The sequence below is a fragment of the Thermobia domestica genome, chromosome 8 (assembly GCF_964235325.1).
Source record: "Thermobia domestica chromosome 8, izTheDome1.hap1.1, whole genome shotgun sequence".
NCBI classification, from domain to species: domain Eukaryota; kingdom Metazoa; phylum Arthropoda; class Insecta; order Zygentoma; family Lepismatidae; genus Thermobia; species Thermobia domestica.
The window spans coordinates 157,654,076-157,669,156 of record NC_137461.1 but is presented as its reverse complement, the minus strand read 5'-3'; the positions used below and the strand labels follow the sequence as shown (position 1 = coordinate 157,669,156).

The window sequence follows — 15,081 nt, the reverse complement described above, 5'->3', positions numbered from 1 at the left end:
CAGCGGTGGTTTAACAAGCTTAATGACCTTGTCGAAACACACTAAGACACACCAAGTACCGAAAGACCAACACATATACAAAATTAAGATCTTCAGGCTCCAATTGAGGCGAACAGTAGACCAGTGTGAGGAACTGAGACTACAATTCAGTGTGAGTGGAGAAACCATTTGGCAGCACCTCTATCAACTTGGGAAGTACTACAAGTTGGCATAGGTCCCACATTATTTGACTCCGGATCCTTTGCTGTCTCGGCTGAGGAAGAAACCATCTTTGGACAGAGTGTTGAGACGTTATGAGAAGTGGGTCCCGTACGAAACACAACAGCCCCGTCATCATTGGTTAGCATCCCATGAACCGCTTCCGAAACAGCCGAAAACAGCACTGCATTGTCCTGCTATGAGTTTGGTGGACTGCTCGCGGAATCGTGCACCAGGAACGGCTACCAGCAGGTCAGATCATCATTGCAACTCCGTACTGTCAACAGGTGTGCCGTGTTCAAGGAAAACGCCACACTTCTGAATCGCGTTTCGCGTGGCTAGGATGACTCGGGACTTCATTCTACTCCTTGGATGTACTGTTGCATCCGCCATACTCCCTGGGCATTGAATCGTACAATCACCTTAGAGGACGCCAGTTGAAATCCGTAGTAGAAGTACAAAAGCCACTTAATACTTTCTTCGCTTCACGGCTTACCAAGTTCTAACGCGATAGAATCCATGGCCTCTCAGAACGTTAGCAGATGGTCGTCGACGCTTATAGGGACTATGTTTAATCTTCCAGGTACATCTTAGGTGACATATCGATGTTTGAAGATGGTGGATAGAAAAGTGACAGAATTTTCATGTTTACCTTATATAAATGCATTAACAGAAAATAAAGATTAGATATTATTATTAGAATCTAATCTACTAAATTGTTATTATTGGCAATAATAATAATAATAATAATAATAATAATAATAATAATAATAATAATAATAATAATAATAATAACAATAATAATAATAATAATAATAATAATAATAATAATAATAATAATAATAATAATAATAATATGTAACTATGTTTGTAGTAGTAGTACATTTCAGGCATTCTATGCCTTAGAAACAAATATGTAGTGTCGTTACTTCTCTTACTACTAACAGTTGTAGTAAAATCAAGAATAGTAAAAATAGTAGTAATTGCAATAGTAGTAGTATTATTAAGTAGTAGTACATTCTACGCCTTACTAGTCACTATACACCTTGAAATAAGTATTTAGTTTCATGAATCATTTTGACAGATCTAAGTTTTTCAAGGTCTGCTAGAACTTCCGTCCAGGGAACTATTGTTACTTAACAGCAAATTCTTTTGAAATGTAACAGTGAAGAATGTCTAAAACTCTTAGTTTAAAAGAGGAAGAATAATAACGAGTATTTAAGTGAACAATTTTCAAGGTATCAGTTGCCATGTGGAAAATTACAATTAGTAAAAACTTTCAAGGCTACTGCGTATTACTGAGAATTTTTAAAATGTTTTTACTAACTTTTAATTGTAAAAGGATTTTAAAATGTTCTTGTTTGGAAACTTGCGTGATGAATTGATATGAATTTAAGAAAGCAGAAAGTAAAACATGGGAAAGTTTTCTAGAAGTATACATATCTTTATTACATTAATTATCTTATTTATTTCCATGGAAGAAGAACAAAACGTACTGCAGAATATCTTATATATTTTTACACTTCGAATCATTGCACATGGAACTGTTCTCAGGGGTTAAAAACGATTAATATTTTAGTTATTCAAATTTAATTTTTTATATAAAAACCTAACTGAAACAACATATTTCGTTATATGGTCGTGTCTTGCCATCGTTCTTTGTAATTGAATGACCAGTTTAATACTTTGGTTAATCGTTTTCCATTAGATAAAATAAGGAGAGAATGTATTTAATACCATTGACGTCCGACGAATCAGAATCACTTTTGAGCACACTTGGAGAAAGATATAAGGAAGAAGAGAAAGATATAGCCTATATAAAGGAATGGCTAAATAAACAACCACATCTTCCCAAGGATATAGGTAAGTGAATATTTTGTTCAGGTACATAATGATATTAATAATATTAATTATAATAAAATATTATAATATACACAATGATTTTCTTCTTCCTCCAAACTCGTATATGCATCTAGATTATAGTCTTTTTCCGTCAATATGACAGTATTGACAGAAAAGGAAGTCATACTGCAGTTAGCTATTTTATGTACATAACTAAATCATTAAATGTAAGAATTGTAATATTTCTGTTTATTTCGTATATTATCTTATGCAACTAATTATGATGCTCAATTAATTTTGGCGCGCCACATTTTGGAAGATTTAGAGGTAAAATTCAATACGTTGTATGAAAAATACATGGTTATAAGGAATACATTTCTGCAGGCGACAGTATTTTATACAAAGTAATACACCTGTGTTTTAGGTTTAGAAGTGCAGAGTTACTATTGTAAAGTTATTACAAGTACTTTACGATTAGTAAAATACATGAGTGCATGTGAAAGATGACTATATTTGATGTTATTTTCCACCGGCGATGTGTTTCTGTGCACCATACAGAAGCTGTATTTTATGTTTACAATCGAGGGTTACTAGTATGAAACCATGATATTCGGGATCACAGCTTAGCTCTGCCCTGACTCCGTTAAATAGAATTTGTGCTTTTTAGTGGTATTAAGTGAAGTACCATTCTGAAATTTGTTGGTATCAATGAGGAAGACCCCACTTAGGATCGTTGGCCTGATAAAAGTTATTACAATTTTTCAATCGAGTGTCTGCACTCTAAATTGAACTCGCGTCCGCTTACACCAAAGGCAAGAGCGTTAGCGATTATGCTAGGCAAGGCCACAAACAGCAAATGTTTTGTTTGAAACAAGACAAACATAAGAAGTGGTGGTAATTGCAGGGCCAGTCAGTACTAATGATAGAAAGAACGTAATCACACAATCTTTTCTGTAGTAGTACATTTCAAGGATTCACTTGCCACTGTATCAACTACAGTTGTCCTTACGGTTTTTTTTTGTGTCATTCAAATACGAAGGCTTCTTGGGAATCATCTTCTTATGCTGAAAGACTGTTGTAGTGAAGTTACTCCATCTGTCGTTTTGTGCAAGAGTAATTAATTAAGTAGTGCAATGGCGTATGTGGTTGACGAGCTTGCTTACATTTTTTTTTTTTACTATGAAATGGTTATGAATGTGCTAGGTTACATCCTGAAAGATATCTATGAAGGAGACATTCGAAGCTCCCCACGTTTGAACCCTTGTTTAGGTGTTTGCGGGGAACTGGACATTTGCGACCAGAACTTTACCGTTTCGGGTGTATTTAATAGTCCAATAGTGACGAGTGGATCGATGAAAATCTTTACGCGAAAATTGTCAACATCCATCAACATACATTTACACTAAGCATGTGGACTATTGTAGTTGGACTTATTACATACCCATCTTCTTTATTTCCCGAAACTGCACTTACATACACAGCGTTTCTACAGCATTACCTATTAGCAGACGTCCTGCTTGGTGTTAGTCATTCTACGTGGACGCGACGGGGCGCCAGCCCACTTTGCTACTGATTATCCTGCGTAACTTCCACAGACAGTCGATCATGCAGGGATACTGTTTTTCTGGCTAAGTCTTTCACCTGATTTCTCCCATCTGATTTCTCTTTCTGGGACTACATCAAAGTTTTGTTTATGAAACTCCCATAGGTTTCCCACCATTCCTATCAACGTTTCTCCCGTTCACAGCTTCCGTCCAATCCACAGTTCATGATTTCGGAAACCCATGTTTTGTCCACACTTGATTCAGGCATTGGATACCTTTCTACCCGAAACACATTTATTGTGTACAATTGACGATTTCTGGTCAATTTGTTTGTTTTAAATATACAACATGTCCTACTTTTCTTTTAGGGTCACCTCTTCTACCATTCCTGATTTGAATGCATTCGTATAATAAATAAATCTCTGATACGAATAATGCATATTTCTCTTGACTGGACGTTAATCGGAAGTTATGGCCATTTTTGTATTGTTGCGACAAATTTTGTGTTGAATTTATTTCCGAAACGACGCTTGTTTCCATTATGATTTTTTTCTATTTTTTATTTCCAGACACTTGTTTCTATTATCAATTTGCTTCTGTTGATATCAACCATCTCTGAATATGTTTCCAGATTACGGAAACATTCTGTGTATATATACACACACAGAGCGGATTCTCTTTAATTAACTTGAAAATTTCGAACGAAAGCTTATTCCTTTTAAAAACTGCAGGGTGTTGAACACAATGATAATAATCGTGGATAAATGAACTTTATGAAATGAATTTTATTCTCCTGTTTTGATGAATCGAAGTGGTACAGTACAAGAATTTGTAGTGTTAAACAGTTTGAAAATCGAAGAATGCAGATTCAACTAATTTTTAGTTGTTCAAAAGAAAGTAAGGGAGATTGGTACAATACACAATATACTTGATGAGAAAGAAGGAGATGAAACAGACAAAGGAGTAAACGAAGAGCTTGCGCCAAACTTACTGGAAGTTTCTAATAGATTAAAGTTTAGATGATTTATTAAACGTCCAACAATTGATGGTAATGACCCATCTCATTCAATAACTTAAATTAAAGCTTTTGCTGGCAATGTAGAAGAAACCAAACGAACGCAAAGAATAGTCACTGATTTTTAAAGCGATAACAGATGCTGTAATTGAGGTTGCTACTCGTGCTTGTCCTTTTGTGATTATGAAATGAACATGAATTAATATACTTAATAAATCATAATTCTTGCAGTACTTTCACAACCCGAATAGCAGGCGCGTGTATACGCCGCGATCGACCGTAATTACTAAGTTAAACTGGTCCGAGAGGTAGTATGTCAAGCGAACTGTTTAACATGAAGCAGCGTTTCCGCTACTATCCTCAGCCAGTTTTTAGTGGCAGTGGCGATTAGTGCTGAACAACGTTTTAAACGTGAATTGTTACTATATGAATTCGAACTAGGGCATAACGTTGCAATAACAACCTGAAAAATTTGTCGTGTGAAAGATGAAGGTGTAGTGAACGAGCAAGGCAACTTGTTGGTTCCAGAAATTTCGTGCAGGTTGCAAAAATATCTACGATCAACTATAGTCTGCGACAGTTATTCTGCGTGATGTTATACTACATTGAGGGAAATCCACCCACTAGCGCATGATGATTGCCAAACCAAGTGAACATATCCACGTTTGGCGTACATTGAAAACACAATATAGTTCAGATGGGGGCGCGGTGGCTCAGTGGTAGAGCGTTGACCTCCGGTGCTTGAGGTCCCTGGTTCGATCCCAGCTCGCGCCGTGTGGACTTTGTAGTTGACAAACATCGTGCTCGTGGGTTTTCTCGGGGTTCTTCCGTTTCCTCCCACTTTCTTCATTCCACCATTTCACTCATCTCTCATTATCACCGCCTCCTTTAGCCTAACGGCATAACCTTGTGACGTTAAACTTAAATATTTCATTTCATTTCACAATATAGTTCAGCAAACCGTAATACAATTCGGTCAATCGTAAAACATTCTCAAATTTGGGAGCTTTTGATCCCATTAATCATTTACGATGCCGCTTTATTACAACATATGGCCTTATGGTTAGTTAAATAAGATAATTGTCTTTCGTAGGATATTGATATCTTAAAACTTGTTTTTTAAATTTTCAGGAATATCTAATTTTGGTAACTTTTGAGGTGAAAAGGTAAAAAGTAATTTTTTGGCCAGTAGGTCTCGTCCATGATTGAGGACTACTCTCGTTAAATTTTGAAATTTGATTGCCATTCATTATAATGAATAGGTGTAGAATTCCCTAAAAGTGCATATTTGGTAGGTTACTTTTCCTCTAAGGTAAGGTTATATCGTTCTATGAATAAATTTGTTAGAATTTATGTCCATTAAAAGATATTGAAACTTGGCTTTCTCGATGTCAAAATCTATTGTTATATATTATGGTTATGGTTAGTGTACGAAGCTCCGGAGTTCCATTTCCCGTGAAAGCTTATAGCTCTTCGATATTAAGTGATATTCGTTTGGTATTTTTTTATGTTCTACATAAATCTCGTGTTGAGCTTTCTAGTTTAGAGTTCGCTGTCACTTTATCAAAATTTAATGATAGAATTTGTTTGAGGACATAGGTACCTTATTGCACTCATCTTAAATTCTGACAAAGGGACATACAATGCTTTTTATCAGAGTTGCATGATCTATCAAAGTTTAAGGTAATCTTTCTGATCCTGATGTCAGCTTTTATGGTTGGGATTTTAGATTTATGTCTCAAATAACTTTGATGATTCAATTTAAATTGTCAACTAAAAATATTTTCTCGGAAAGCAAATATTTTCAGCAAATACATGGAAAATTTCAAATTAAAAAGTCCAAAGTAAATGTTTCAAAAACATTTCACGGTTAATCATTAAACTTTATCTGGTTTTCACCTATTATATTAACAAAAAACAGTTTTCATCTATTCGATTAAACCAAAGACTTAATGAGTCGTGACTAACATAGCCAGAGGAAAGCTCAAGTGATAAATGTAATTGAAAAATTTCAAACTAAAATTTTAAAACAAAAATTTTAACTATTACAACTTTTCAAAATTTTAATAAATACAGTTTCCAATGACAATTTCAAATTAAAAGATTTCAAATAAAATTTTGAAAATAATACTTTCAAAAAAAATTTTCAAACTACTTTTTTCCATTTCAATTAGTAGGAAAATTTAAACTAAAATCTCAAACTCATTTTTTCGGTTTCAAATGTTCATATTTTCAGTGAGTATCAAAAGTTTCAAATGAGAATTTCGAACTAATATGTTCAAATCAAAATACTTTCAAAATAAAATTCGTGAGAAATACATTTCACCAACCCTTAAAATTTATGAATTGTTAATAAAAAGAGGATATAAATATATCTGCTGTAACACTTGAGACCTTAGGTAGTTTGTAAGAAACTAATAAGAGATTACTGGTCAGAAAATATACGCTTGTGGAGACCAAAACAAAACGGAAAGATGTACAGAAATTCATTCAGATATTTAAATATGACGTCAAGCAAGTAAATATTTTCTTACGTCAACCTCTCCTGTCTCACAAGTTCAAGGTACAAGCATTCAACTTCTGCATAGATTGGGTGCAATACGATAAAAAAATGCACTTTTCTCAAACATGGCTAAATACGAGTAATTGATATTGTGCTCATATACAATATAATATTTTACGTTCCATCTTATTTAATCTTCCTTAAGATAAGAGGAATATATATATATAATAAGAATTTTAATACATATAATAAGAATTTTTGAAGAGTTAATGGATCGACATTAAGTTCAATTCTCGGTGGCATGTTTGTTTTTAAATAATGCAGTACACTACATCATAGTAGAAAATAATATTGAATATATTGTATCAAGATTTTACCACAGTACAGGTTAAAGGCAAATTTTTGGTTGTCTTTTTCAGATCAGAGCTCCTTACATTTTGATGTAAGTGTTCGTTTTCTTGGAACATAGTATACCTCTATGTACCCTATATCACCTTTATTAACCGGAGAATAGTGTTAGATAAGTGAACAGTGTTTATGTGTTATAATTGTCTGTTTCATGTTATTGCAATAAATATGAACCGTGTGATCATTCTTCGTAGATGTAATGGCTAACACTTTAAAGTCTGATAGATGAAACTTCAGGATTCAACCCCGAGGAAGTGCATGAAACATTCATTACGATTAGGATTTCACTTTAAATGTCTTATACAGGGTGTTTCAAAACAATACCGACAACGTTTGGAAGGTGATTCCTGGCACTAAGATAAGACAAAAAGTATACACCAACCAGGGTGCACATTATGCTTCCTTTCGGAGTTACAGGCCCTTGAAACTATTAAAAATTGAACAATAAAGGTCCTTAGCTTGAATACTATGGGACCTACCGTATTCGGGTCACGACTTCACTTAGGAACTAATATGTACCTTATTCTAATACCCATGTTTCAGAATTATGTGGTCCTTCCGCAACAATTTTTATAGAAGTAGTTGGTGAGTACTTCAAATTATATGCCCGTAGAAAAACTCCTTCTATAAAAATTGTTGTATGAGTACTGCAAGATTCTGAAACATGTATTTTCAGATAGAACACACATTAGTTCCTAAGTGAAGTCTTGACCCGAATACACTATTGGAGATATGGACCTTTAAAGTTCATTTTTTAATGTTTTCGGCATCCTATAACTCCGAAAGGAAGAATTTGTGCATCCAGATTGGTCTATACTTTTTGTCCTATCTTGGTGTCAGAAATCACCTCCCAAACGTTGTCGGTGTTGTTTTGAAACACCCTGTATATCCTAGGTATTGTTAGGGGAGTGTAAAACACTTATTGTGGTTCGGATTTCACCTTCAACTTTAGGATTACGTCTTACATAGCCTACGTGCTCAAAGGACCATAAAAGTTTAAACAATCAACTTTATACATAAAATTAAGACACAGTGTTTGATTTTTATACAAACGTAACATGCTACACAAACGTAATGTTAGCATTTTGCCTAACAGTTTCCTCACAAGAGAAGGTCACGAACTGGCTGCGCTGGGATCCAAACGAGGCGATTTTGTTTGCATTTGATATGCTATAACTAGATGAATCCCAAAGTTATACGCGTTACTGGTCGGGATATTGTGAATTGCAACATATTTTGCAATGTAAAATCTACAAAAGATTAGCTGACAAAATAGTTTGAACCAGGTCGTCTGTTCGGAAACGGTAAGGTAGATGGAAAACACGGCGAACACGTATCACACCGTTTTTAAGGGCACACTTTTTGGAGGTAAAAATGTTTGCCTCAAGGTCCCAGACGGGGCCCAACTCAAAAGTTTAAAACACAAGGATGGTGAGTAGTACATCTTTTGAGAACTGTTGTGAAATGAAAGATGATGGGTCAAGTATCGACTCTACGACAAGCGAGTGCAAAATGGCGAAGGGTCAAAAGTAAACAGGAAAAATAATTTAAAAGTCTTTGGCCACTTCTATAAATCGGAAACTATGAGATACACCTGGAAACAGGAAAGCAAGTGTAGTATTATTTTCAAAGTACAACAATTTAAAGAGAAAATATTTTGTTCCAGTGCCCCCGCAGGGTCCCAGCTGGGATCCAACTCACAGATGTCAATGAAAAGGGGGTTAAGTAATACATTGAAGCTGTTGTGAAATGGAACAAGTCTCAAGATGGAACTAGTCTCGATTCTATACGATAATGTTGTACAAAATGGCAGAATCTCAAAATGCAAACACGAACTTAACTGAAAAGTCTATGGCCACTTTGAAACCAAATGGCTACTTGAAACCTACGGCGAGACGATAGAGTCTAAGACTGCTGAAGCTAGGAAAATCAAGCTTGGCATGAATGTTGATCAGTAAACATATGAGACGAAAAAATGCGAAACGTTCTAAAACGCGACATATAGAGTTCACAATCACGGACTAATTTATGTATAACACAAACATTATAGAAAATGAAAGTGTTATTAACAAAGAAATAAGAAATAATCGAAATGGTAAGTGAATAAAAAAACAATAGTAGTTTCCGTTCTATGATGCTTCAAATCAATGCTGCGGCAGTTAGAGATGCCACCTAGTTGCGACAACTTCTGTACTTCCGTCGGGTCACTCGTAAATCTCTTTGTTTGAACAGGTCGAATAAATGAAGATGAAACATAATTGTATGCAGTGATCTATCGGAAAAGGAAGGCACAGCTAAAACTAAATTTATTGATAGTGTATATGGAACGTTACCTTGCTCTTTTATCATTATTGCTAGGAAAACTGGTTTCTGGTGTTTAAATCGCTGAAATAGATAGATGATTACAGTGATGGTAATCTCTTGTAAGAATGTGTCGAATGGTTCCATGCTGTGAGCGAGACGTAAGTAATCCTCTTCTGTTCGAACAACGTTAATAAAGCGTAACTACAATGTCAGTAATAGACATAGTAAACCTCTTTGTAGATAAATTTCGAATAGGTAACGGATTTTGGTTTATGCAAGTCCATGTATGTCAGTGTGAACACATGGCCATGTTACACAATTTATGGGTAGATAGTTGATATCTTGAACTTTTGTCAAATGCCACTAGTTTCGAAGATATAAGCTAGTGTGCCAAATGAGTGGGGAAATTAAATTCGGACTAACGAAATTTTAAATTAAGTTTGTGTTTACATTTTGACCCACCGCCATTTTGCACAGGATTGCTGTAGAGAGACGAAACTTGCTCCGTCATCTTTCATTTAACATTTCAAACGGTGTGCTACTTAAGCCCTCTTGATTTATGAAACTTTTGAATTTTACCTCACCTGAGATAATGCAGGGACCCTATAAGACGTTTTTACTTTGAATTGTTGTATTTTGAAAATAATGTCACACATGCTTTGCTGTTTTCTTATTTGTCTCACCGTTTCCGATTTATAGGGGTAGCCATAGAAGTTTCAATTGAGTTTTTGTTTACTATTTGACCTAATGTCATTTTGCACAGGGTTTTCATAGAGAGTCTAGACTTGCTCCATTGTATTACATTTCACAACAGCTTTCAAACGATGTGCTACTTCTTCTCTCTTGCCACTGGAAGCCTTTTAGTTGATCTCACCTGAGACCCTACGAAGAACCTGTGACAAGTCGTTTTCACTTTAATTGGTTGTACTTTGAAAATAATGTCAAACATGGTTTCCTGTTTTCACATTTGTCTCATCGTTTACGATTTATACTGGTGGCCATAGAGTTTTCAGTTAGTTTTTCTTTAGATTTTGACCCACCGCCAGTTTGCGCAGGGTTGTAGTAGAGAATCGAGATTTGCTCCATCGTCTTTTGTTTCACAACAGATTGCAAACGATATGCCACTTAATACCCTTGCCATTTGATACATTTGAGTTGGACCGCGCCTGGGACCCTGTGGAAGACCCTGGTCAAACTTTCTTACAAAAGGTGTGCCCTTAATGGAATGCGTGTTGGCCGTGTTTTTGATCTACACAACCATTTCCGAACAAATGATACGGTTCAAACTATTCGGTCAACTAATTTTTCTCTAGCGTTTACATTACATCGTACGTTCTGACCCAGATCGGTGGCTCGCATAACTTTGCATTTCGTCTAGTTATAACGTATCAAATGCAAACACAATTGTCTTGTTTAGGTCTCAGCGGAGCTACTTTAGTTCATGACCTTCCGTTCTCAGCATATTTTGTTAGCTGTTAATGCGTAGTGTGAAAACTAAGAACAGATACTAGAACGAAAATTTTTAAAATCCATGAATGGAAAGATTGTTGTTTTATGATAACAATAGGCTAACGTAACACGCACACACACTCTAAAGTCGTTTTAATGTCTTTTCTACATAGTAATTATGTTGTTTTAATTCAAGTGAATTATTTCTATTGTTTCCAATTAAAATGCACAATTATTATTTATTGGGTTTATTTCACTGTTTATGAAGTATTTTTCTTGTTCAGTCTGGAATCGATCTCAAGACTTCATATATTAAAATTATGTTTAATGTGTGTGTTATTAGCAACACGTACTTATTCGTATTACGTAAAACAGCAAATTACATACTGAATTCAGGACAATAAACTGTTCGGATAATGGTAGTGTAACACATGTTTCTTCATTTACAGTCTATGAACTGGTGCCAGAACGAAAGGAAGCCCTCTCAATTAGCAAGAAAAGAATCGAATTGGAAACCTCTTACACCATGACAAATTGAGTTCAATGCATCATCACTTACATTGTAGCATCACTAATGAAAAATCTTTCGTGATATAGGTGACATTGTTTTCAATTACAATCCAATGTACTTGTGATGAGAAGAAAGCAAGCCTTTCTAATTAGGAATAAAGGAATCAATCTAAGAACCTCTTACACCAAAATAAATGTATTCAATACATCATCACTCACATTAAAGCAGCAGCACTACTGAAAAATCCTCTATGAGATAGGTAGCATGGTTTCATACTTAACTTGTAGATCACTATGATATAAATAATGTATTTTTCTAAGTTAATTACAAGTTCAATATCACAAGCGGGACTTATATCTTCGACCACAAGTACACTTTAGAGAGAATGCAAGGTGAACGAGGTATGAATTCTACCTTTTATTCTTAATTAATGATGTCACTGATTAAGTATTATAAAGAATGCAATATTGCATTCTTTTCCCATGACAAATACAGCATAAGGTTGAAATGAGTATTTCGTTACGAAACTCGTGCAGAACATAATGAAAAATCTCCCCTCCCTCACCTTTCGCGTAATATTTCATTTCCTACTTAAGAATTGTCACATTTGTGTATGTGATTTCTGTTATGTAAATTCAACATAGTTAGTATAACCTAAGTCAATATTTACTCTCTTCATATCATGTAGTTTACGAACAATTTTTGTCAATGCCAAGATATGTGTGTAAAAAATTATTAATTAGCCGGTTTTAAATTTGGTGTTCTTCTGAGAACTGAGCGTGTGAGACCAAGGACGTCGATATAAAGAGTGAAGCGTCCCGGTCCCCCAAAGTTTCGTGAACACATAGGACATGAACCCTTACTCTAAGAAAACGAAATACTTTTATTTTAATTTTCCCTCCGTTCCAAGTTATTCAGAAATCTGCACTTCTTGGAAATCAATCAGATTTGAGGGAAGGAATCATTATATACCTTACGGCAAATTATTGATTATTTAGTTCTATCGTAAGGTGTTGGGTTCGATACCTTTGTGAGGAAGTTTTCGAATTTGGATACATTAGAGTGGCTCTGATTTCACATTAAATTTGGGTTCAGGTCTTTAACACTCGCGGAAGTGTAATGCAACCAATTTGCGTATCTTAGGAGTTAATTCCTGGTGACCTTACAGGCTATGTCTAGAAAAAAGGTTCATATCTATAAGAGTTGTGGATTTTAAAACAGTTTGTCATATGAGATTAAGGTCAAAATTTCGTGATTACAGGAAGAAAACTTGCTTCATGACGAAAATATGCTTCACTATAAAATGAAATCAGACTATTTACTATCCAACTGTTTCGTCACATATAGTATGAGAGAATTAGATTCTAGTAGTGAAAATGTAGTCCGCAAGAAAATTCTCAAGAAACAGTTCTCAAGAAAATTTAAATCTTAAAGAACAAAATAGGTTTCATTAAAATCAATAAAAGTTTACAGCTCGCCAACTGTCACTGGTTTTCCAAACGGTTTGTGAGTTAGGACTGATCAGACAGGGAATATTATGAAAATTGAACAGAATAAAAGGTGGTCGAATGTCAAAATTTAGAAAGGGTAGTCCTGAATGAGGACCCTCCTGCCAACAAATAATAATTAAGCTTGAATTTTCATCTTAAAATTTCCCAAAATTAGATCTGAAAATTGAAGAGGGATGTTGCAAGTTATCCATGTCCAATCAAAGGAAATAAACTCATTTACCTAAAAATAAAACCATAAATTATAATAATGTCTCATAGTGGAAGATAAATTAGGTCATAAACTCCAAAATTTTAATTATGGTAAAGTTAGAAAACGAATAGGATCATATAAACTTTCAGAGATAAGTACCCAAGGCTCATGACACATACACAACTCCTATAAGCACCATCCAAGAGTACGACCATGATCCATATCTTGAGCTTAGGGACAAAAAACAGAGCCCATGGCTCGTGAGAGAAACTTAGTGTGTAAAGTATCTCATACCACATGATCTCAGAAGCCAGTATTTATTTTAAATTTTCCGCAAGGTACCCATATCCTATGAAAGAGAATAATATCATACACTTTTATTTATCCATAGAACGATATATTGTGTAACAACCTCATTATAGGGAGAAAATTAAATGAAAAATTCCCAGTTCCTGTATTATGCTATACCCTATACCAAAACAGAAGATTCCAACTTCATGTAGGTCAATGGATATCCAAATGTAGCATGGAAGAGGTAGACGAAGGCTAAATACATAACGGAGTTATGATTGCGATTTCCGTCCTCCTGCGATTACACAGATATAACGTACTATACTTTTCTGGCTTGAATTTGGACCAAAGTTGTAACATGATAATTTAATTTTTTTCTTTCTTCGAAAAGGAATATTTCATGTAATCAAAATTGGTACGTATAAATACATTGATCCCTCTTGGTCATGCCACCCTCTGTGGATTCCGCATTCCTTAATGTACTGCCGAGTTCAATTGTAGAAAACTGATGAATTGAACCTGGCAATTATGTCCTGTATAAAAATCCCAATTTCAACAGATGGAGCTTACTATTTGCCAAACTTCTGCTCAACACCTACCTTGCTTGGAGAGGATTTGTTTGGACTTATAGGGTTAGTGAACGAAATAGAAAATAATGGGACAGACATGACCAAAATTGGACGTAGTGACCGAAATAAGAACTGATAGGATAGACATGATCAAAGTGGGAATAGTAACTAGAAATTTCTGTTAACATCAGTGATGAAAATTTTCCGATTCATAAAAAGATACTCCACTTATTCCTACATCGTTGTTTAGCCGAGATGTAAGGTGAAAAGTTTTCTTCTATACTTTTCCGGAAAATATTCCGCTCTAAATATATATCAATGATCAAGTAACAATTCGACAGTGATCATAAAATTGATTGAATTCATGTATAGAAATGTTAAAAAGTGAACGATCGTTTAAAGAATCTGAAAATTTTAATGGCTCAGATAATTTTCAGTACTATGTAGGAACAAGTGAAACAATTTCTCATGAATCGAAAAATTGTCTGTCCTGTATGAAAAAATCAGAAAACTTACTGAGTCGGAAAATTTTCACCATTTTTAAGCAAAAAGTAAAACAACTTTTAGCGAATCGAAACAACTTTTTGCTCTGTAGAAACAACTGAAAGGAATTTTCGTAGATCGGAAAACTTTCGTTGTGATGTAGAAACTAGTGCAAAAATTTTCATAAGCCGGAAAATTTTGGATATTATGTATAGTGATGTTAGGTAGAAAATTTTCCACTATATTTATTCCTATAAAATTCA

At 34.7% G+C, this 15,081-nt stretch overlaps 1 protein-coding gene and 1 non-coding gene across 2 annotated transcripts in view; both read left to right on the top strand.

Moving 5' to 3' along the window:
• Positions 1 to 1,922: 1,922 nt before the first annotated feature.
• The window catches only part of LOC145692360 (alpha-tocopherol transfer protein-like), a 191,745-nt gene continuing 178,586 nt past the window's right edge, over positions 1,923 to 15,081 (top strand). The window contains exon 1 of the mRNA XM_081767658.1: positions 1,923 to 2,061. Within this exon, the coding sequence (XP_081623784.1) occupies positions 1,923 to 2,061 (139 nt within the window). The remainder of the gene's footprint in view (positions 2,062 to 15,081) is intronic.
• TRNAR-CCG (transfer RNA arginine (anticodon CCG)) lies at positions 5,302 to 5,373 on the top strand. The gene has a single exon. It is a non-coding gene; the product is annotated as a tRNA-Arg (tRNA).